Genomic DNA, 24,239 nt, shown 5'->3' on the forward strand with positions numbered 1-24,239 from the left:
TATATAAAATTAAATTAAAAACTTAAAAATCAGTACAATAGATAAAATAAATCGAGTTTACGAGTTTATAAAAAATATAAGATGAGTGGATTTCTTGGTTTTATATGAATAACCGATCGACTGGTTCTAAGTTTTCTAGAACCTAGTTGATTGGTTACCTTGTTATTTTTAGCTTTCTATGTATTTTAAGGTGCTTCAATTTTTCTATTGTTTATTTCATTTATGTTTTAAGCGTGTTGTAAAATTATTTACTGCTTAACTATAATTGTCAATATATAACTAGCTAAAAAAACATATATGATTTTACAATTCGAGTTTATACTATATTTTATATGTCGTGTAGTGTGAAGAGTCAAACTAAAAATTCGAAAACCAATAAAATCAAACACAATTATTTATTTCACGATAAGTTTTAACTATATTATACTGTTATTTACTACTTAACTAAAATTGTCAGTATATAACTAGATAAAAATATTTATTTATGATTTTATGATTCGACTTTAGATTATATGTTTCGTGTCATGTTAAAACAATATTATTAACAACCTTTATCCAAATCCTCCTTCTTCATTCAAGACTAAATAGGTGGTTCGCAACTAAGTTGTTGGTGAGTTATATTTTTTAAAAAATTGTTTTTGAGATTTGAGTAATTAACTTGACTATGTTTAATAAGCTAGATTAATTTGCTAATATAATTAAAAAAGCATCAACAACAACAAAAATGAACAAAAAAAATGATAATGATTAATTATAAAAAAATGAACAGCTAATATCATACTTTGAGGAATAAAGAAAAACCCGTTTGAGACTTGTCATTATTCTGTCGTGAACACCACTTTACCACCATAAAGAATGCATTGAAATGGTTTTAACATCACTGTGAAATGTTGCATGATGACAATGAAAAAAACAACACATGTCATTAGAGCATCGACCCGGAAAGCAAACTAAACAAAATATCAAGAAGTAGACACTGCATATTTATATTTAATTGATTCATTTTATCTAATTAAAAAATAAAAATTCTTTTTGAAAACTAAATTTAACAAAAAAATATAAATAAAATGAGTTATTTTTAAAATCAGTGAACAATTCTATAGAAATAAAAAAAAACAAAAGTTCAATTTTCAATTAAATAAGTATTGAATGACAAAACTGAACACAAGCTTGTAAAAAGAGAAAAAAAAGGAACCCCCAGTGAATCTTTTAAACCAAAGTTGATCTTCTATACTTGTAACTCGTGAAATCTTAGGCTCAAACTCAATTCCCAATCAATTGAACATTAAATGATGTAATAAAAAAATATCAATTTAAAAGAAATTCAAAGTAAAAAAAATAGCAATCAAAGTGTCAACAATCAAATTTGTTATAAGAAATTGAAGGAAAATTAAATTATAAGAAAAATTGAAATTTAAAAATTATTTCAAATAAAACAAATAACAATAAAAAGTACGAGGACTAGATTTGACAAATAAAATATGAAGAATGATGTAATTAAAAAAATTAATTTTATTAATTATTGCAAATAAAACAATCAATAACCAAAAAAGTATGAACCAAATATAAAAAAGAAACAAACTGAAAGATTGCTTTGAAAATTTAGAGAGTCGAATATGAAAATTAACGAAAAAAAAGAAAGAGAAAAAGGCCTTTGGATGATTTGATCATCGCATTGGAAGCCACCATATGGCTGTCACAAGACTTCAACACACTGGCGCCTTCAACGCGCGCATCAATTTTTAAAAATATATTATATATTAAATTACTAAATTACCCCTCAAATAGCTCTTTATTGTCGTATCTGTATCCAAGACCACGAGCCACTACCGACAACCACCATGAACCACGGAGACAGTGCTATACGGTAAGTGTGAAGCCATAGGAGTTAGCTTCTCTACGGAGACACTTCAAAAACTGCCTTCATTCTGTATTTCCTTAACATTATTACACGTTAATATTGTAATGGTTTCCAAATCTCGAGCTTAGATCCCATATGGATCGATCGACCAAATTGATTGCACACATGGGTGCGTTCTTTAATGTCCCGAAGCCTGCTTTTATGATTAAAATGCAATGTCAAGAACATACGAATTCTCTAAAGCAACAAGTGGTGGAGGGAAAGGAGGGTCTTTGGTCCTTGATTGTCGAGACATGATTGTTTTTTGTTTATTGGGAATGCAGGGAGAGTGGGTTGAGACCTAGAGAGATTCGTTGTTTTTTTTATATAGCTATTTTTCAAACTCTTTCGCTTGGAACTAGAAAACTTTTCCGGGCTCGGATAAAAATACTTGTTTTTTTTTTGAAAAAAAACCCTAAGCCCAAAGCGTTTCCATCCCATAAAACACGTTGTATGAGTACACTGCTAATTTGAAGTCTTGGATGGTGTTCCTCTTGTCCCCTCACCTTTGGACTCCACTTCTCCGTTATTCTCCCACATCTACTGTTTCTTCCTCCTCTGTGATGGTCTCAGCTGCTGCTAGCTAGAAATCAACATGCATTCGACAGCGATACGCTTACTATATTGTATGATTAGAATAATGCAACCTGTTCGTGTCAATATGTGCGTGATTTGGTGCATACAAACTTGCTTCCTTCCTTTCTAATCCAGGCAGAAGAAACAAAAATTAATTATCTATAATGATATATTCATATAGCTTATCTAAAATAACCCACAAGGGTACGTAGCAGCTGAGCTCATAACTAGCTCGTTGGTTAGGAGATGGGACAAAGACATGTGAGGCTATGGTTCAACTCCCATACCCTACTGACGAATACGCAAGAATCTCCTTTCCCCATCCTTCTGGGCTACCGGCCGGCAGGGATCATGAGTTCGGTTCCATTGTCAGCCGGCCGGGCTATCTGCATGCTTGTTCTCTGTTTAATTATCTGACCTGCATCCAAGAAATATATATGGATGTTTTAATTGATGATCATATCTAGCTGTATATTGAGAATAATAGAAATTATATTTTAAAATATTATTAAATATTTTAAATTATTAAATTGAAATGGTTTTTTAATATGATATCAAAGTCTTAATTTATTTAATAAAAATTAAGTATAAAGTTTGAATCTCATCATTTTTATTTATTTGATAAAAATTAAGTATAAAATTATATGACCATGTGTAAGTTTTAAGTTTAAATAGCTTTCACTTGAAAGAGTATGTTAGAAAATAATATAAATCATATTTTAGAATCTCATTTAATAGTTTAAACTATTAAGTTGAGTTGATTATTTAACGATTCTCATTATAAAAAGAAAAAAGAAAAAAAAGCTTATCTAAAACTCCAAAAGTTGCATTGCATCAGTTATCATCTAGGCCATAGATACTTGCTTATGTGCACATTTATTTTGATCTGTGTGTGTATATATATATATTATCTCGCGTAAGAATGAATTAATCAATAAAAGAAGGTTGGAAAAAGCACATTCATGGCTTTATTTTTTACATTCAAATTATCAGTAAGTTATATGCTAATATTTCAAGGGAAAAAATACTCTTATATTTTATATTCTAAGAACATTCATATTTATTTGTTCTGTTTGTATAACTCTTTTCATACACACACACACACGTGTGTATGTGTGAAGTAATTGTTTTTTATTATTATTATTATTATTTATTTTTCATTATAATTTTTGGAATGTTCAGTTTCTCTCGGCTATAAATTAGTGTGTAATTATAATTTTTTAATATTGCCATGATTGTAAATCGATCTTGATTATGTTCAAATCAAATTATGATAGTAAAATAGAAATATACTTCTTCATATTTGTAAATCTTATTTTTAGAAACACAAGTTTAATGATCATTAGAAAAATGAGATGCTTTAAATTAACCTTTCCTATGAATTACAGTAGTTAACAAGAAAATAAAGTTTTACAATAATAAATCTTTAATTTAAAAAAAAAAAATCTGATTCCTAAAAAAAATCATAAAAACAATAAATAAAAATGAATCACATACGAAAACTTGTAGTAAAGTATTTTCTAAGAAAAAAATATAAATATATTTTTTTTAAAATGCATTGCAAGGATTTTGTTGGAAAATTTAAAAATTCACAAACTTATTTAAAAGAAAATGTGAAAATTGAACTAAAAAATATATCACAGAAGATTTGTGTTCATTTATATTTTAAAAATAAACTTATTTATACTTTTTAAAAAATATTCGGAAATGATCATAAAAATATATAAATGTTTTTAACAAAAATCATTAAACTATATAGTCATAATTTAGAAAATAAGATTATTGGATACATGAGTTCTTTGCACAAATTTATTAGAATGCAATTCTACAAAATGTTAAAAGAAACTTTAAAAGGATTTATTTTTCAAAATATGATGGAAAAATAAAACAGGGTCAAGTTGTGTAAGTTTGTTAACATGGTGCACCATTATGCCTATTTTATGGCAAATGATAAGGGTTATTTAGAAATGGAGCAGTGAGTAATTTTTAAAGTGTTTTTTGTTTAAAAATATATTAAAATAATTTTTTAATTTTTTTTTTAATATCAGCATATAAAATTATAAAAAAATATTAATTTAAAATAAAAAAATATTTTTTTTTTATTTTTTTCAAAAATATTTTTTAAAATAATAATAAAAAAAACAGTGGCCGGGTATTGCTATGTCGGGTCAGATTACATGAAAGGACGATTACAAGCACAAAGCACACAAGCCTGCAAAAGCCCGTTTGTTTTGTCTGCAAATTGTACACATTACTTACACGCAAACGCTGGAGTACATTTTAGTAGGAAATTCTTAAAATAATGCAGATAAAAGACAAGGAATTTACTATCTTCTTAGCAACTACATAAGTGATAAATGCAATTTGATCCTTTAATTGTAAAAAACCAAAAACTAATTCTCTTAAAGAAATTACTATAGTTTAATGGGGCCCTTAACCCATAAAATCTTTAAACTAAGTTTCAGGTACTGTGATTTTTTTTTTTTTACCGTGATACAATTATTTTTTTAAAATTAATTAAAGTTAAATTGGTTATTTTTATTTTTTCATAATGAAATTATTAATTTAACCCTATAATAAATAATAATACCTATTATTCAAGGGTATTTTGATCTTTTATTTTATTTTATTTTTCAAAATATCATAATTACTTTTATTTTTTTGTTTTTCTCTTTTTAAATTGATATGTTTTAATTTCATCTTCTAATTTTTTTTTTCTATGAGATTATCCCAACCTTATATCCATGGTCATGAAGTTTGCAAGTTTACCTAGACAAGGTTTTTTTTTTTTTTTACACTTTCATCTTTTAATACTAGATTGTTTGGAAATTCAAATGGGTTCAAGTCTATATATTTTTTTTTATTTTTTTTTGTTGTTTTTCTTATTAGTTTATTTTTATTGTTGTTGCATTTTTTTGTTTATATTATTTAAATTATCGATTTAACAAATGACTGGGTTTCCAAATTTTGTATCCTAACATTTTTTTTTTTACATTGAAATTTTTTTTTGTCCCTTGGTGGATCACGGTCAACAAATCTAGTAATTACTATTATAAAATACAACATGAAGAACATAATATGATGATTGTTTTTTCAATTTCTATATAAATAGACTTAATAATAAATAAAAATACTATTAATGGATAGTAAATGAAATCGATGAAATATCCTAGGAGGTTAAATAAGATTTTAAAAGAAATGGATTCATGAAAACAAATTCCAAATCATAGTTTTCATGGTTGGAAATGGAGGGGACATCCATGATGTTTGATGGATAAAAAATCGAAATGGGTTAAATGCTCTTCCTTTTTCCCTTTATTGTTTTTACCTTTTCTATGATAGTGATGCCTTTTTCACTGCCTTTTCAAAAGATAAATTATTTTTTTCATATATTGTTTCGATTTTTAAAAATGATATCAACTTTACTGTGATTTTCAATTATCACATGCAACTCCATTAAAGTAAACAAAACACAGAACAGTGAAAACTAGTGTTATTTTTCTACATGAAAGCGAAGAGGCGTGTAGGTGCACGTGATCTGTTCCTTGAATCGCGCCAAACAAGGTTTGGGTAATGACACGACGCAAATGTCAAGAAGGGGGACACTGAAACGCAATGCATTGGCAGCGAGGGAAGTGATCATGGTGGTCCATGAACAGATGGGGCAGAGAGTTGGCTTACGGCCCTACACGGTGGGGGAACACGGTGGGGCAGACGGTGGGGAACCAGAGGACTATCCTTTCCCGTCTTGGGCCAGCGAGGACGAGAAAGCTGCTGAAGAAAGAAGTATATGTAATTGAAAGGGCTGCAGTAGAAGGTATATTTGCCATTCCTAGACAAGGGTGGGTATTCGAATAATTCGGGCAAACAATCAACATTTCAAATAATTGTTTTTGTTATTATATATTTGTTTTTACATCTCTTGACTCGAGATAATTTTTATAATCTAAATTATATTTTACACGGAATATAACTGTATTTTTAGCTCTAATTACCTGGGTTTTACACCCAGTATCCAATTGATTCTTTGTCCAATCTTTTCTTAAAAATCTTACTTGACTAGATAAAATTAGGTCTAGGAAAAGTTTTGAATATGCATAATTAGATCTCTTGAAATCACATCCTTTAGTTTTAAGAACTTATAAGGAAATAATTACATGAATAAAAAGGTTGATAATATAACAACTACTAGATACTTACATGGTCGTTAATTTCAAGATTTATAAGATTAGTTGAAGTACGTGTAAATTGGTCCAGACATCTATATTAATTAAAAAAATAAAGTACATGAATAAAAAAAAATACAATTAAGGTAATTTAAGTAACCCTGTTTTTTCTTTTTTAATTTAATTTATTAGAGTAATAAATTATGGGTTTTGAAAACAGTGATCACTCCTAATGCCAGGGAAGTAGATTTCCTCCTCGTTTGCTGCAGAGATTGCACTTTTATTTGATAACAGAAAAGAAGAAGAAGAAAACAGAAAAGAAATTGTAGACTTGTAAATTGTTTTGCATCGTCGGTCCAATAATGTTTTTCTGAATTTTTAATTTTAAGTTAATTTTTTTATATCAAAAGTAAATTTTAAAAAATAAAAAAATATTATTTTAAACTAAAAAAATACTTTAATCTACCGTATTCATAAATAGAAAAAAAAATGCAGGCCAGTAAAACATATTCTATTTATCTAAATAGAGCTGGACAATGCTTCGATGGGAGGACACCGGACAAAGAAAAAGACAGTGTTCGTCATGTTTTTTCTCTCCATCCAGCGCAAGTCATTTTCAACTTGCCTTGTCTCAGTCTGTCCATATAAAGAAATTTTGACACGTCGCCTTCACGGATTTGATATGTCAGACCCTCTTATATGTACAGCACATATACTCCAAAAACCTTCTCGTATTGCTATTGGTACTGGTTTATGTTTGAAGTTCTTGTAACTTTTTTGTTTGTATTTTTTTAAAAATATTATTAAGAGAACTTATGAATTATATATATGTATATATAAATTCAAGTTTTTTCTATATTTTAAAATGAAAAAAAAATTTCAAGAAATAAATATTTAATAATTTTAAAATTATAATGAGCTAAACAAACATCCTTAACTCTACCACGCTATAATGATAAACAAAACCTTAATATTTCCTAAACATATTCTAGCTTAATAAAAAAAAAATATGAATTGTCAAGGTGCTTGGAGAATAAATTTTTAATTAAAAAAATTTAAAAACACTTTAAAAAATTATTATACTTCTATACTTATTGTCATTATTTACTGGAATGATATAAATGTGTTTTTGTTTTATTTATTATTATCAAATAGAACAAGGAAAATAGCATCAAAGTCTTTTGACATGACTTGCTTGTCATTATCAAATAGAGCAAAGACAAATAAGGATTTTTCACAATTTAATTATATAATGAAACAACTAAAATATATTTGGAAGAAAAAAAAATAAAATATATTGCAAAATAACGAAAATACTCTTAGAATAAAAAATCTTAAACTTGATGCCAAGAGACTTCTTGGTATTTTTACAATGAATTTTTTTGTAATTACAAAATCATCTTAGGGGCACTTTAGTACTTGACTAAATAAAAAAACAAAAAAGGACATTTGCGCGTGACACATTCAGCGGCGCCTCACAGTGTCCAAAAAAACCTTTCCACCCGAGTTTTCTTCATGTTGATGCAACACGTGTATCCGATGATGGTCTAGTTTTTTGCCGGTAAACCTCTAATTTTTTTCTCCTGTCTCCTCTGAAAATTATAGCTCAGCCCTCTTGGTTGTTGGTATTTCAACTTCAGTTCTTATTCTTTTGATTTTAAATTTTTGATCATGTCTATTTTGTAGAAGTTTATTTGTTTTTAATTTTATTATTTAATCTCAATTTACCAAATATTATATTCTCTAATTTGATCCTCATTTATATTTCTACTTTTTTGTCTTAATCCTTTTGTAAAAGTTTTATTGATTTTTAGTTTCATCCTTCAATTCAAATTGATAGTATTATATTTTCTAATTTGATCCCTATTGTTTTGATTTTTATTTTTTTTTTCATTTTGTAAAAGTTATTATTCTTTTTAATTTCACCCTTCAATCAAAACATTGTTTTTATTTTTTAGGTTAATTTTGACCCTCATTCTTTTGATTATTTTTTGTCCTTTTACTATTTTTCTTTTTAATTTCACCCTTCAATCAAATATCACATTTATTTTGTATTTTAATTTCAATCTTCATTATTTTAATTACTATTTTTGTAATTCTTTTGTGTAATTAATTTTTTTTCAATTCCATCATTTAATATTTGATTAATTAAAAATTAAACTTCTTTCAATATGATTTGTCTATATTGGGTGCTTTAAGTCTATTGACCCAGGTCACGTGTTTGTAAAGTTAACACTTTTTGTTTTAAAAAATTATTTTATAATTCTCTTTATTGTTTTATCGAGTTATTCTAATATCATGATTTGAACCATGAGTTTGGTAGAATATCTTAGGTTAGCCTTACTTACCCTACTTACCCTAGTTATAGATTTTTCATGACAAATTTTTTATCTCTTCTTGTTTTTTTTTTACCTCATTTCAGTATCTCAACATTATCTTTTACCAAAAATACAAAATACTATGGCCCTGTAATGAAGTGCGGGCACCGAGGCTAGTGCATATCCAATACTTTTGAATACTTTATTTACATAAATTCAATCACACACACTTATAGTTGATGAATGTTATTTAAAAAAATTCAAAATGAGTGATTTTAACATTCTTATTATTGTTATTTAATTCTAACTAAGTAGTAATTTTACTATTTCTTATAAAATTGACTGATTGTATTCCTTTTTAATTTTTATGAAGTAGGTATTCTTATTATTATCTAAACAGCTTATTTTTTTAATTTTTTTTTGACACATCAAGATATCCGTATCATAATATACATATTTCATATTCGAATACTTGATTCTTACTATACACCGCTAGCTGAGAATTAATGGTAAATTGAAGGAACTTGTTAGACCGACCATATTAGAAATTAAATTTCATAAGTAAAAAAGTAATAATGATGGATTCAAATATATAATTAACTTAATTGGAAATTATAAAAACTGAAAGTACGCAAGGACAATCCAGAACACCTTGTAATTTCGTAAATCCAGGTATGAGCTAGGAATCAAGAAGGTTTTGTGTTTTGGCAAGCAGCTAAGAAGACAGCTCCGGCTCCAGAACCACCATGAGAATGTTCAATTACTACATTATCTGAATGGTCACTGCCCAGCATCTCCCAGACACTGCTATGGAGATAGTTTCTAAACACTCTATAATGCTCATAAAGCCCACCTTCCACAGTTACTACACTTTTTCTGCTTTCAATCCTTCCAAGCTTTTTTATGATTCCCACAATGCCAGCTCCAGCAAGACGGGCACCGCGTTCCGCAACGATATCACAAACCTCAGCCACTACCTCCCTTACCATTGGAGTAGAATTTGTGATCTGCTATCAAGAAAATAGTACTGATGCTAATTAGTGTACAACTTCTAACCTTGAAGTGAAATATACAGCAGCGATTAGGAAATATATATATATTTCGTGTCATTGTATAATCAGCATGTTTCTACCTGGATTCAAAGCTTTAAGTAAGAGGAAAACCAATGATTAAATGGTTAATGGTGAGATATTATTGGTACAGTAAACTTCCGAAGGCAGGACTTTGATTCTGAATTCATGCTCCGAAGTTCGAAAGGAAGAAAGGCAACAGGCTTAAGCTTTGTTTCAATGTTTGATGTTAGCTGGACGTGTTAGAGGAACCTTACCCCAAGATTTTCCTCCAGCTTCTCACCAACCACACTATGATCCTCTGATGTATCTTGATGCATGGCAGCCATGTCAGGTGACCTGTTCAAGATATATGTATTTTTACTATATAGCAAAACCATGCAGTTGTGAAAGGAATGGATCAATAATGTTGTAGACAGATCTTGAGAGCAGTCGAAGCATGATTTTGAAGTATAGGGATTGAAACCAAGCTTCAATTTTAAAGGCGCTATATATAACTTTACCTAGAGTCTCATCATTGTTCTTAGACTATCGACAAGAGTAAGAGAAGTTCAACAAGACAGCAATTTGATGCAGTTGCTTACAAACTGTGCACATCTAGATAGGTTCTAAATATTGCTTCCATACCTTAGTTGGTATGGAGTAGCTAGTTTTGGAGGGACGACGTCTCCGAAGAGTGCTGTTTCCTGGGCCATCTTCAGCAAGACTCTTCTAACAATTTCTCCCAGGTACATGGCTGAAGTAAGCTTCTCGAAGATCTGAGACATAAGAAGACTTGGAAACAAATGTTAACTACCTTATCTTAACTATTTATTTAATATGGAGACATGAAATACATGAGTTACCATACCCTGCAACCAGGGTTTGAGCTTTCTGAATCTAAACTAGAATCAAATTCAGTCACTGGAAGGTTTGAGCAATTGAAGTTTCCCCATTCCGAGTTGATAACCTGTGAAAATTAAGCACAGTACTCACCTCAAGTTTGCATTTCACTTGCATAAATTAGTATCGATAATCTTAATTCAATACTTGCCAACTCGCCCAAATTGGATGATGGCAGTGGCCCTTGCCATTTAGGAACTGCTTCATTTGGTTCAACATAAGCAGCATTTGAACCCATGGCTAGAGTTACAGAAGCCACAATGCCGTTGTTATAGTATCTACCTCCAACCAAATTTCCTACAGTATCATCAACCTGCTCAGGAAGAGGTGAGAAATATCCTTAATTTTGCACAATTATTCTTAATTTTAACTGATAAAGCTACGTATATAGCAGCATACCAGTGAAAAAACACGGAACTTGAGACCATGTTCCTCCAAAGCTCGATTGATATCATTGACCAATGCTTTCTCAACCTGAGTTCATACATAAATCCGAGATATTTGGTAAAATTAACAAAAAGACCACTGACATAACATCCCTTGAACTGGACAATTAGTTAAAAATCCCTCTAATAAGATGACATAACGTGGACTTTATCAATCCTTAGACAATAGTTTAGTTGTAGCATATGATTATATTTAAGGGAGCATCTGGTTACTGTCTCGAGAAAAAAAAAACCCCGGAAATAATGGAGACCGAGAGAATATGTCTCGTACCTTTTGTTTTGAAAGAATAAAAACTCACTCCACCAAAGTTATTACAGGTATCTGTGTCTTTTCTATCCAAACTTAACCTAGTAGTAGACACTCATGGTCTCTAAATTTTTGAAATATCATAACTTATTCCCCACCTTCAATTTTTTTTCATCTGTCTGATTAAAATAGAAGAGTTCATCATCATGAACCGGCTGTTAAGATTTCAGATGTTGCATTTTATACGGAGAAAAGAAAACAAAGTGTTTGCATTTGGCTTATCAAATGAAATTACTTGGCGAAAAAGGGATAGGCAAACTCAACTGTGTCATTAGCTGAGAAGCTCTTCCATTTAATAGCAGAGCCGGAGGTAGCTGCAGCTTGATCCACCAGATATGACACAGTGAAGCCCAGTTTCTTTTCCCTTTCTGGCGCATCAAGAGTATCATCTGGGGGATGTTCTGAAACGAACTTTGCTAGCTCCACAGCAATGTAGTCGAATAAAACCTAAAGGACAAGAAAGTTCATTGTTCAACAGGTTTCAAGATTGTGGAAGCAACTGCAATAGATTATTAAACTGTTTTTCATCTTAAAAAATTGGGTGTTTATTTCTTTATTTATTTTTATATATTTAATTGAAGTGTTTTGAGTATCCATATTCCATATCCATGTTTTAAGTTTCCAATGTAGAAACAAGTACTCTAAAACAAAACGAAAGGTGGAAGGAATATACTTGTTGGAAATTGCTTTTAAATCAAAGCATGAATACATCTATCATTCCAAAGCTTAAGCATACCTGAGAGGTACCAGACAACACATTGGGGGGTATGGAAATTTCCTTCCTATATAAATCAGAAATAGGCTCATTTCTCCCTCCAAGTCGAGCACATAAAATTAAAAAATTGGTTCCTCGCAAATTCAACCCATAACACAGCCCCTTCTCATCCCTTATCACAAGATTTCATCAAAACAATGTTAACAACGTCAGCAATATCGTGTAATAAGATCGAGCAAGTAAACCCAAAAGAAGAAGAAGAGAAGAAAATTGCTTGTACCCTTTAGGTAGTGAGGCAGCATAGGAAACAAGCATGTTGAGGGTACTAGTTTCCTCCTGAGAAACAAGCGATGCTTGCATGTCAGAAACCAATGCATTAGCCACTTCCCAAAGTTTGGGTACAGGAGTGGCAGATTCCCTTGCAAATTTACGCAAAATGCGCTGTATTTGCTTCCATTGTCTTTGTTTTTTTCTTGAGTTTTGCCTCACCAATACAGCTACGACTGCCACTGTTGTCACTGTTGCCAACACCGCCGCTTCCTTCCTCATTTCTCCTCAATTGTCTTTCAAAACGTTTTATTTTCGTCAGATTGAATCTACAGGGTTGGCCTCGTGACAGCTTCGTTTCACGAGGATGGGAACAGCATCAAGAATTAACTGCAACCCGTTTTTCATGCAGGGAGGAACGAGTAACGTGGATGATTACAGCGACTGAGTGGTTTTTTGTTGTCGCTACATTCCTTTTTACGGCTGAAGCCCAAGTTCACTGGATGTGTTTAGTGGGATTTCTTGCTGAGTCTAATCCACATTTCCTTGGCGCATGCTTGGTGATGGATTTGGGCCACTCTTAATGAATCAACCAAAAAGTTCAGTCATTTTACAGTCCTTCAAAGGAGAAGAAAAAAATTTGGAAAAAATGTTTATAATTTGATGTGTGGCATTCAATTTGTTAAGATTATATTATTAAATCGATTAAACTATTTGTCAACATGAAGTCTTTATTATGTGAACAAAAACATTTTCACATATGATTAAAGTATAAATTACTTTTTGAACGGTTAGTTATGTATATTGAGAAGATAATGTTAACACATAATAAATTTTATAAAAATAAAATAGTTATTATCCATTGATAATCATGCTGCGGTGATAATGAGAGAAAATAGTGACAATAGTATTGAAGGTAGAAATAGTAGGGTGATAGCATTATTAATGACAACAATAATAATCTTTATTGTAACATTAATTTTAAATAAAAATATGTTAATTCAAAACAAATAATAATTTTTATAAAAATAAAATAGTTACTATTCATTGATAATCATGTAATGGTGATAACAAGACGGGAGAATATAGTAATAATAATATTGATAGTTAAAATATTAGGGTGATAATAGTGATGATAGCAATAATAACTTTATTTTAATATTGATGGTTATGATATGACATTGTTGTGTTGGATGATAGTTATAAAGTGATAATGATTGTGATTGCAATGATAATTATATTAATAATAATGTTTGATGACGGTGGAGTAGTGATGACGATAATAATAAAAAATATTAATTGTTTTAATAGTTACATTAGCAAAATATGATGACGGTGGTTGTGGAAATTAATTTTTATATTACTGAAATATGATTAAAATGGTTAAGCTGTATATAAATGTTAATAACTATTTTGAAATAATAGCTACAAAGAAAAAAATTCCCAACAAATTAGAACAGATCAAATGTTGTGTGGAAAAAATAATTTTTGTTGATCGAATTTTGAAATGTTTATTTCTTGAAAAATACTTTATGCAAAACAAGAGGTTATTCAATAACAGAAAGAACATCTCATCCCTTTTTATCTTCTCCTCCATTTTTAGTTTTTGATAAAAATTAGAAAAATATGTCTATATATAAAAAGAGGAAGCTTTTCATAAAAGAAAGAAAGAAATAGAAATACATTGAAAATTTAACTATTTTTTAATGAGAAATCAAGACCATAATTTATAAATCACAACACTATAGCAATTCCAATTATTCAAAAACAATTTAACTAAAAAGAGTTTATTTAAGAATGATACGCTGTGTGATGTCCAAAATTGATAAAATAAAAAAGATATAAAATAAAACTGAGGTTTCCAAGACATAACAACAATTACAGAAACCAATTTCTCGGCAGGTTTCAGAGAGGCCGTGTGGATTCTTTGCACAGGATGTGGGTAATTGAACGTGGTCAACACGCAAAAAACAAGAAGAAAAATCCTGCTGCGAATCGAACCTCCATGGCATAGCAACCTTATAATTCAGAATACAGATCGATCAAATGAAGGGGATGGGAGATCTGTGGATCAGTGCTTCTCCGAGAAGATTTGGAAAAAAATGGAGGGCCTGGCCAAATCTTCAGGCTTGAACGCTCGAGCTTGGTATTATAGCACATGAGAGCTTCAAACAAGCCAGTCTTAGTTTCTTGACAAGATCTTTCATTGTCAAGGAGAAATCATTGTCCATCTGCACAAGATATGGAGTGTAAGGAGTGTCTCTAGGATGTTTTTTTATTTTGTTTTTTTTTTTATAAGAAAAATAAAGATATTAATAGGTTATGTTTTTATAAATTTTAGAGCATAGCGTATTTGTTATTGTAGTAGTTGTTATTTTTTAAACTGTTTTTTACTTGAAAATATATTAAAATAATATATTTTTTATTTTTTAAAATTTATTTATGACATCAAGTTAAAACAATGAAAATATATATATAAAAAAATTCATATCTTGAATATAACCTTAGTCCTAAGCTATTTAATAAAGAGTATTACATCATTTTATTTATTTATTTATTTGAAAGGACTTTACCATTCTTGTATCGGTGTTGGAGTTTAAAATCTTTCGGACAATAGTTACAATCATGTATGATGATGTAAGTATGTCACTAATTATAAATTGTGGTAAGATTGACTCAAACTCGTCATTTTATAACGAGCTTTCTACGAGGAACTCATTTGTAATGAAGAACTCACTTCTACATGGTTATTGCACAGGAATTTGGATATCTTAATTGTCCAAAGCTATTATATATTGTATCCAAGTTCATTAAAATAGTGTAACCGAGACTATAATTGTTTTTTAAAGTACTTTTTACTTAAAAATATATCAAAATAATATATTTTTTTAATTTTTAAAAATTATTTTTAATATTAACACATCAAAATGATCTAAAAATATAAAAATTAAAATTTTTTAAAATATTTTTAAAACACAAAATCAATCCATCTAAATCATAATCATGTGTCCTGGCTTAAAATTTTGCAAGTTGATTGCGTAAATTAGAGGGAGATGCTGTATGTTTAAAATTACCTGGGCAATTACTGTTACGTCAAGAGTGGAATTCCCAAATACCAATACACTGCTATTGACTACTGATAGATGAAGATTCTCAATCTCGCTTAGTATTTTAATCCCAACTCCTTGCTGGTTCTTGCAATGGATCCGAATCAGTACATCCTTATCAGTTGTTCTTGCTTCAATTTCTGGGAGCGGTGAGCCAGGGAGGCCATCAAAGTTCTCATCAGATGAAGTACATTCATCATCAACAGAGAGCTTAGACTTCTTCAGCAGAACCACGGATTCCATGGTTTTTGTCTTGGTCTGATCCTGGAGTTGTTTCAGTTGTTCTTGGAGTTGTTTCATGTACTTCATAGCGCCTTCAAGGACAGAAGCCTTGTCCATCTAAAGTATTGGAAGTATATCAGTCTTGGTTTAAAGATTGACCATCAAGGTTCGAGATTTATAATATTTCACAATTAACTCATCCTAGATTTTCCCTTCGAAGAAATAAAGGCATGTATTTGTGGTACTATCTATCAATTTGAAACTTTTATTCACCTTTTTAAGACCTGGAACGACGGCTGAAAGAGCTATGAACTGCTGGCTAAGCTTTTCTCTGCGCTTTCTCTCAGCCATTATGTGATCTTGAACATGCATAGCACTTCTAGTCATTGTGTAAGGCCTCTTGATCCCTTGCTTAGCCTCTGGGGCATAACTTTCTGATCTCTCACAAGCAGCTTTTGAAATTGAAGTTTGAAAGTTCATGTTTATTGGAGATGCAGCCTCATCCTTAGGCTTGCTCAGGCGGTCAAGATTTCCGTAAAACTCCTGGGAACTGGCCGTAGGTGGTGGAGCTGAGGTGTTGAAAGAAAAACTTTCAGGAATAGGAGAAGGTGGTTTTGGCGATTGGTGCAGGGTGGAGATGCTAGAGTTCCAGCTGTTAGTTCTCTGCTGTTTTCCAGGTGTTTCAATGCTGGTCTGAGACGTTTCAGAGGAGGAACCATTTGAAGTACTGGTGATCGTGGTGTTTCCGGTCATCATTAAACTGGGTTTCGAGGAGAAACTCTCGGAAGAGAAAGATCGTTGGAGGTTTTCTCCCAGTAGAGTAGTTGCCATGTCTTGTGCGGTGAACTCGGCAAGAGAGTTGATATGGCATTGATGGATGAATTTGTAATCATCCATGCCCTACAACATACAGATAACTCAATCAAACAAAAATTTTCAGATCAATGAAATAGTAATTGTCAATTAAGTCATCAAATAATAGAAAATTCAAGCACTACTACAATTAGAATTAATGATCTCTCTAGGTTTTAGCAGTAGCTAGCTAGCAAGGGGTGTATATCCTTGCATTAACATTGATCATGACGTACCATCTCACTAAGCCATTTCCCTGCTGCTATATCCATAAGGGTAAGCTTCTTACTCCACAAAAATGCACAGAGCTGCACAAATCTTGCCCTAAAAACACAAGTTCGTCAAGCCTTTAGAGTCCAACGACTTGAACAGCTATAAAAACATTTAAGAAAGAGTGGCACACGCATCAAAATGAGAAGGAGAGAGTGGTAAACAAAGATGAAGATGTTTCAGAACAAGAAAAATCTGATGTGGGTTAGTCACCTGATCAAGGCTCGGTCCGGAAGGCTTGAAAAAGCTGAGAAATGAACCTAATCTGAACACTTCCACTAGAAAGAAGGGGGAGGGTATTAGAAGAAGAAACTGAGGCCTGAGAATTTTGTCCTCATCTGATTTCTCAAATCAAATGAAGCCTACACACAGTCTTCTGCTAATCTTGTTGACGAGGGAGATGCTTAAATTATATTAACAAAAACCAAGTTGATCATTGGTTGAGATATCGTATCTACAGGGATTAGAAAAGAAAGATTATATTTCCTGTCCACCTCTGCCAACCCAAAGCTATAAACTTAATTTATTGAATCAGACATCCAATCCATCTATCGAAAATTTTCAATTCCTTTGACATAATGCTTCCGTGGGTGTTTTTATTTTTATTTTTTAAATATATATATATATATACATATATATAGAGAGAGAGCTGTCAATATTAGACCTTGCCTTGAACAATAGTTTTCTGCACTTGGGAGGTAAAAGGTAAACCAGGCGCTCTGTTTATGGAGGCAACGTGCTATCTTGTATAACCATGATGGATGAAAGCTGGGTTTTATACGAACACCCTTATAACTAGAGATGATAACGCTTCATAATTTGACTGGTTAGTTTCAGATGGACAGCTATCGAGCGTTATATTTTTTTTTATTGTATAAATAATTATTGATTTATTTAATTGGATATATGGATAAATTTTTTAAAATTTATTTAAAATTTTTTATATACAAAAACACTCTGTAAAAGCTTACATATATTTTCTTAAAAAATATTTGATTTGGGATGAGATGTAGTTAGGATACATTTTGGTGTTAAATTTTTAATTTTTTTTTTGAAAAAATTGACCCAAATATAATTTTAAATTTTATGATTTAAGAAAATCAAACATTTAATGGAACATAACCTACTTCAACTTTTTTGTTTTCAATAATCATTTCAGATTTATTATTTTTTATACTAATGCATGAAAATTAATGCAGATTGATGATATTATCATATTTTATTTAAGAGTTATTTGAAGTAAAAATGTAAGCGTAATAAGTTTTTAGCTTATTTTTATATTTCTAGATTAAAAATTATTTATTTTTTACAATAAATAATATATTAAAAAAATATGAGTAGAACTATTCAAAATTGAAAATAAGAAATGAAATTACGATCGATCCTTTCATAATCATTATAATCATTTTACAGATAATTTAATTTTTTTAACAATCAAATTCATTCATAACTGTAAAAAAAATATAAATAATACGATGCTTATTTTTCTATTTTATACTTTCATATATTTATACAATTCATTATATTGATTTTTATTTACTTTTAAAATAAATTTCCTATATACTATATACAATGATTAAAAAAAATAAAATTCCCCTCACATGTTACCTTAGTATGCTAAAAATCCTAGGAAAGTCAACGTAGCTTCATTGGTCGTAGAAACAGCGAGGTTATTTATTTTTTTTAATTCCCCTTCTTTTTTTTTCAATTTATTTTCTTAATTTCTTCTTCATGTATTTTTAACAGTCATATAGACTGAAAGGTTGTATTTGAACCGACCTGAATTATATTAAAATAATTTTTATATAATTTAATTTTAAATTTAGATTAAATAAAAAAATGAATTGAAAAGATTTTTCAATTAATTTCATCACCAAACTTATTTTTACCGATTCACTAAATTGTTTTTTAATTAGTTAAGTTGACAGGGTCATACCAAATCAATTTACACATGATTTAATTTTTAACTCAGATTTGATGAGAAGTCAAATAAAATTTGTTTAAGGTTAATCCACTGAATAACAAAGTTTAGTAATTCTTTATAACCTTGAATTTTTTTTATTAAATTTAAAAAAATCTTGATCAGACCCAGACCCACAACATAGCACCTTCGTGTGAACTATTCATATTCTAATTATTTAAAAACTGTAATGTCACCATATTCGTATCATTTCATGATCTTATAATGTATCTATGTCCGTAGATCATACAATTGCGAGGCAATCAACCGCCTGTTAATTGTTAATAGGTTTCATGATCAGATATATCATGTGGATACCATATGTGTCAACTAGTTGAAATGTTCCAATCAAACCTCCCAAAATCATGTAAATCATGATTTAATACTTTGGATCCGATTCCTTAGGTTCTAAAACGTATAAAATTAAATACCAAATTTTGGGGCCTTTTCAATTTCCCGCGAATGGGCCCCCCCAAGGTTTCCAACGAAGCCACTCACAGTTTTTGTCTTCTTTTGAGGGCCCCAGGAAGGAAGAAACAGATCCTCTTTTTATCTTTGCTAAGTGCTGAGTAAGTGTTTGCTGCCTGAATTGAAGTTTTTAATTTATTTTTTTTGGATGATTTTGAAATGTTAATATTGAAAATAAAATAAAAACTATCATAAAATATTTTTGAAAAGCAGGATCGCAATGAGTTTTTTTTTTAAATATTAATATTAGATGTGATTTAAAAATATAAATTATGTTTTATTTATTTATTTAATGGTAATCTTTAGTTTATAATTTAATTGAGTATATTTTTTTAGGAACGATTTTATTGCCTAATATATTGATAAAAAATTAATAGAATATTGGTATATACTTGTAATGAAATGGTTAACAGGGCGGGACTTCTGATTGATGTTTGCTGGGGCCTTGGATGACTCGGAATCCGGTCAGCTCCTCAGATAATGTAAAACACTCTCTTCCATAATAATAAAACATTAAGTATGAGCGTGTTCAACAGCTCTGATGTTCAAAGGGTTATCGGATCGGAGCATATCCCATCTGCTGTTGGCTCCACATGTAAGAAAAGATTACTACCCAGCACCGAAGTCATCCGACCCTGTCCATTAACACTGACCCGGCCTGGGAAAGCCCCGGGTCGCGGATCTCAAGTTGACCTGCTGGGGGCTTATATCTCACAATTAAAATTCACAAGTGGTAACAGTCGAGGGAGTTAACAATAATTACATAAATAACAAGTTTTAACAACTGAGTTCCATCAAATACTCGGAGTACATAAACAGTAGTTAAATGAATCAAAACTACAAGCATGTCAATAGGATAAGGATCTGGGAAAATGCAGAAGCTTCAGCCATCGAGCAAAACATTTCCCTCGGCTGCTAGCGGAGGAAAAAAAATCCTCATTTTTCCTGAGTCCAGATCTTCACAGTCTTGTCACTGCCTATTGCACCGGATGCGATCATGTTCTGGGTAGGATGGCATGCTACTGATATAACTGTATCAGTGTGACCTTCCAATTTCTGTACTATTTTCCTGCTTTGAAGCTCCCACAAGTATATAAAATTATCCTCAGAACCGCCAACAATGTACATTCCATTTGTTATGGAAAAGGCGGGCGAAATACAGTATTTTGTATTGGCATGCCCAGTGTATGTCTTCAGAAATTTCCCAGTTGAAAAATTCCAAAGCCTCTGCAAGTGTATCACATAGCAAATCCAGGTGAGAAGAACCGACCATCTCAGAGAAATGAAAACCACCAGATATAGAAAGACAGGACCCTCAAAAATAAAATTACAATGATGAATTCTCTAGAACAATAAGCTATCAAATGAAAAATTATATGTGCTAACTATTCTTCCTTTTATGTAAATTGTAAGACAATAAATGTACATGAGGTATATGTTCAAATCCGCATTCTGCGAAGAACAGGAATCATCTATGAGCTTTATTTTTAATAATAATAAAAAAAAACACTGAGCCCGGTTTAAAGTGATTTTTACTCAGCATATTTTCCATATAAAATTATTTACAAAGCCTCCGGAAGCTAGAACTTATCCCAAGATGTGGACAACTTCGTAACATCAAAAGATTCCATTTGAAGAGCACAGAACATGGAAATACAACGAGAAAGTGAGGTGAAAAGTTAAGGATGGCAATGCTATATATTATCTGCACACTGTTATTCAAGATAGCAGAACTGCAGCCATACAAAAGAATAAATAAAACAATGCCTACAACAATTTCAACTGCATTTGCAAGGAACTTTATGAAAACCGGCTAAATGCTCCACCATGAGAAATCATTTAGACAGAAACTAACATGAATTCATCAATATGGATTGATAAAACATAAAAGAAAGGAAAAGTAGGCTCTATATCATAAAATTGAAAGCCTGCTAATTAGCAGAAAATTCTAGTATAAGCTCGTGACATTGACATATCCTTCGGAAGAAAACATTACAGCTACTACTAATCAAATGTTTGAAATTTCCAAAACAAAGACTAATCTCCCAAGTTCCAAAAGCAGCAGTTATTAGATTAGAACAACGAAAAAGGAAGAATTTTGACATACCAAATTGTTATCCAAAGTGCCAACAAGAATAAAATTTCCATTAGGCGAGAACTTAACAAAGGAAACGGGTGGATTTTCATCATCAATCAAAGTCTTGATACAATGACCAGTCCCAGAATCCCAGATCCTACACAAGCCATCATAACTGCTGGTCACAATAAGCGAACCATCTCTATTAAAATCAACACATGTAACTGGATCAGAATGGGCAGGCAACACCTTCAAACACTTTCCACTCTTCACATCCCAAATTCTAACAGTCTCGTCAAAAGAACCCGAAACAATCATACTGGAATTTGGGTTAAAGCTGACGCAAAACACATAATTGGTGTGCCCGTGAAGGGTTTTGATGATGGACCCAGTTGTGACGTCCCAGAGGCGGAGGGTTTTGTCGTCGGAGGCAGAGACAATGAAGCGGGAATCAGAGGAGAAGGCAAGGTCGGAGACGCCTTGTTCGTGGCCGTGGAAGTCATGGAGAGGAGTGATTGGGGAAGTGGGAGGATTAGATGGGGAGAGCGAATAGGTTTTGATGGTTTTGTCAGCGGAGGAGGACCCGAGGAGACGGCCGTCGGAGGAGAATTTGACGGAGGAAATGGAGGATTTGTGGCCTTGTAGGGTTTGGGTTAGGGTGTAGGGTTTGTAGGACTCAATTGGGTCTGGCATTTTGTTTTTATTGTGTTGAGAGGGTTTTTCTCTTGAAAGGGTTTAGGGCTTTACCTGTTAGCGAAGAGAGTGAGGGACAGACGTTGACGACAGAGACGAAGGATGGTTTGGGAAGAGAGGGAGGACTCACGTTTTATTACTAACCAACCGGTAAATGGTTGCGCACTATTTTGATTGTGTTAACCATACTTGACGGTTTATCCGAAAAAGATATGTATTATTGATATTATCATTGGGTCAATTCCAATTCAATTCCATTTTAGCGAGGGTTTGTTTCTTTGGCAGGACTTGTTTAGTGTTTTTAACATTGTTTTTGCATTAAAAAAAATATTATATTGATATTTTTAAATGATTTTAATATATTAAAAATAATTATTTTAATATTTTTTTTATTAAAAAGATATTTAAAAAAAAAAATCAAAGACAGATAGTTCATAATTGCTTTGTCATTGTTTTCTTTTCCATGTACTTTTTTGTTTTTAAACTTTTATAGACTAGGAATATTTTAGTGAGTGTTTGTTTTTAATTTAAAATTTTTATTTTAAAGTTTTTTAAAATTTAATTTTTTTTTGAATGTTTTTTAGGTGTTCTTAAATTATTTTGATATGATGATGTTAAAAATGAAAAAATAAATTTGAGTAAAATATTATTTTAATATATTTTTATTAAAAAAATATTCTAAAAAAACAACATAAATCTTAGGGGGACTTGTCTTTGTCTATATTTGTCTTATCATTTTTTTTCTTTTCTAGATGCTCCTTACGTTTTAAACTTTTATAGATTGGCAGTGAAATTTTAGTAGGACTTGTCTTTGTCTATAATTATCTTGTCATTGTTTTCTTTTCCAGATTCTTCTTTCTCCATGTGATCCTTTTTCATTGTTGTGATGTGAATTGTGAAGGCAAATATTAAATTAAATTTATTATTTTTATTTCTTTCTTTTGTTCCAAGAAAAAAAGACACTTCGTTTGCTCTTGTATTTGAGTTCAATAATTAGAATAAAAATGTTAATGTAGCAAATATATATTTTTTTATATATAAATCGATAGTAAAAAGTTTTTTTAAAAAATTTGTGGCTCTCTTATTTCATAAGGAGATCTAATTATTATGAATAATTATGTTCAGTCTGTGGGGATCACCATGGAGTTTCTTAAAAATTCATGAGTAGTTTTCCACTAAAATAATTGGTTTGATAATCAAACATTACAAATTTGAATAATTTTTGTGAATGGAAAATATTTTTCTCTTAAATGAAACATCTAATTTTGACCTTTAAATATTAAAGAAGTCATGATTGCAATCAATCACAGTAAAAGCTACAATTAATGCATACAAGATTATAGGGAAAAAATAAATAAATCCACAATAAAAAAAGATTTCATATTCGAGAGAGAAACTCACTTTCTCAATTTACTTTATATTAAATAATGCATGTCCTGGTTCGGTACAACATTTTTTTCTTCATTTGAATCAACGCAATGCTAATAGAAAATGAGGATTATATATATATATATATATATATGAAATGAGGCATCCCAGTCTTTCCTCACTATTTAGTATCTAGCCTTGGATTTTCAATTACTTTTACTACGTGCTTGGTAATGTATGTATGATATTTTTTAAAAGTATTTTTAATTATAAATATATTAAAATATGTTTTTCCTTAAAAAAAAAAAATGCTAAACACACTTATTCCTACAAGTTGTTGCTTTAGAAATTGAAATCCCTAAAATAAATATTTAATTTTATTGAAAGATGAAATTAAAAAATACATATATATATAAAAAAAAAAACATAAATTCACCCAAGTTAATTTACCAAATATACAATATAATTGTGAGATCAGGATAATCTCGTCAAAAAAAAATTAAATAAAACAACGAAATTCAATTTTTAGACAATCTAATGTTAAAGAGCAAAACAAATATATATATTAACAAAAG

General features: G+C 30.5%; 3 protein-coding genes across 4 annotated transcripts; all 3 read right to left on the reverse strand.

The window, feature by feature from the left end:
- Window positions 1-9,508: 9,508 nt before the first annotated feature.
- On the reverse strand, window positions 9,509-13,119 carry LOC118063174 (probable hexokinase-like 2 protein). Its single transcript, XM_035077128.2, has 9 exons — window positions 12,661-13,119; window positions 12,402-12,552; window positions 11,930-12,112; window positions 11,312-11,386; window positions 11,028-11,225; window positions 10,881-10,979; window positions 10,658-10,788; window positions 10,288-10,369; window positions 9,509-9,967 (listed from the first exon to the last, which is right to left on the reverse strand). The coding sequence occupies exons 1-9, from the start codon at window positions 12,927-12,929 to the stop codon at window positions 9,647-9,649; spliced, it is 1,509 nt and encodes a 502-aa protein (XP_034933019.1). The 5' UTR covers window positions 12,930-13,119; the 3' UTR covers window positions 9,509-9,646.
- Window positions 13,120-14,431: 1,312 nt separating this feature from the next.
- LOC118063177 (transcription factor bHLH18) lies at window positions 14,432-17,489 on the reverse strand. 2 transcript variants are annotated; one of them, XM_035077131.2, is made up of 5 exons: window positions 17,312-17,489; window positions 17,065-17,152; window positions 16,250-16,876; window positions 15,722-16,093; window positions 14,432-14,878 (listed from the first exon to the last, which is right to left on the reverse strand). In XM_035077131.2, exons 2-5 carry the CDS (start codon window positions 17,098-17,100, stop codon window positions 14,771-14,773), a joined length of 1,143 nt encoding a protein of 380 aa, XP_034933022.1. In that variant the 5' UTR covers window positions 17,101-17,152; window positions 17,312-17,489; the 3' UTR covers window positions 14,432-14,770. The 2 variants fall into 2 exon arrangements, with proteins under 2 accessions (XP_034933022.1, XP_034933023.1); XM_035077132.2 differs by having other exon boundaries at window positions 17,065-17,200.
- A 2,748-nt stretch (window positions 17,490-20,237) lies between these two features.
- Window positions 20,238-22,455, reverse strand: LOC118063179 (COMPASS-like H3K4 histone methylase component WDR5A). Its single transcript, XM_035077136.2, has 2 exons — window positions 21,634-22,455; window positions 20,238-20,753 (listed from the first exon to the last, which is right to left on the reverse strand). The coding sequence occupies exons 1-2, from the start codon at window positions 22,294-22,296 to the stop codon at window positions 20,463-20,465; spliced, it is 954 nt and encodes a 317-aa protein (XP_034933027.1). The 5' UTR covers window positions 22,297-22,455; the 3' UTR covers window positions 20,238-20,462.
- Window positions 22,456-24,239: the final 1,784 nt, after the last annotated feature.

The sequence above is a fragment of the Populus alba genome, chromosome 7 (genome assembly GCF_005239225.2).
Source record: "Populus alba chromosome 7, ASM523922v2, whole genome shotgun sequence".
NCBI classification, from domain to species: Eukaryota; Viridiplantae; Streptophyta; class Magnoliopsida; order Malpighiales; family Salicaceae; genus Populus; species Populus alba.

Excerpts from the sequence above, each read along its gene's own strand:
- LOC118063179 (XM_035077136.2), bottom strand. The coding sequence starts at position 22,296 with ATGCCAGACCCAATTGAGTCCTACAAACCCTACACCCTAACCCAAACC. Across the intron at positions 20,754-21,633 it reads GCACTTTGGATAACAATTTG|AGGCTTTGGAATTTTTCAAC; the intron begins GTATGTCAAAAT and ends ATACACTTGCAG.
- LOC118063177 (XM_035077131.2), bottom strand. The coding sequence starts at position 17,100 with ATGGATATAGCAGCAGGGAAATGGCTTAGTGAGATG. Across the intron at positions 16,094-16,249 it reads TCGTTCCAGGTCTTAAAAAG|ATGGACAAGGCTTCTGTCCT; the intron begins GTGAATAAAAGT and ends CCAATACTTTAG. Across the intron at positions 14,879-15,721 it reads ACGTAACAGTAATTGCCCAG|ATGGACAATGATTTCTCCTT; the intron begins GTAATTTTAAAC and ends TATCTTGTGCAG.
- LOC118063174 (XM_035077128.2), bottom strand. The coding sequence starts at position 12,929 with ATGAGGAAGGAAGCGGCGGTGTTGGCAACAGTGACAACAGTGGCAGTC. Across the intron at positions 12,113-12,401 it reads TGTTGTCTGGTACCTCTCAG|GTTTTATTCGACTACATTGC; the intron begins GTATGCTTAAGC and ends CTTGTCCTTTAG. Across the intron at positions 10,980-11,027 it reads GATTATCGATACTAATTTAT|GTTATCAACTCGGAATGGGG; the intron begins GCAAGTGAAATG and ends TAATTTTCACAG.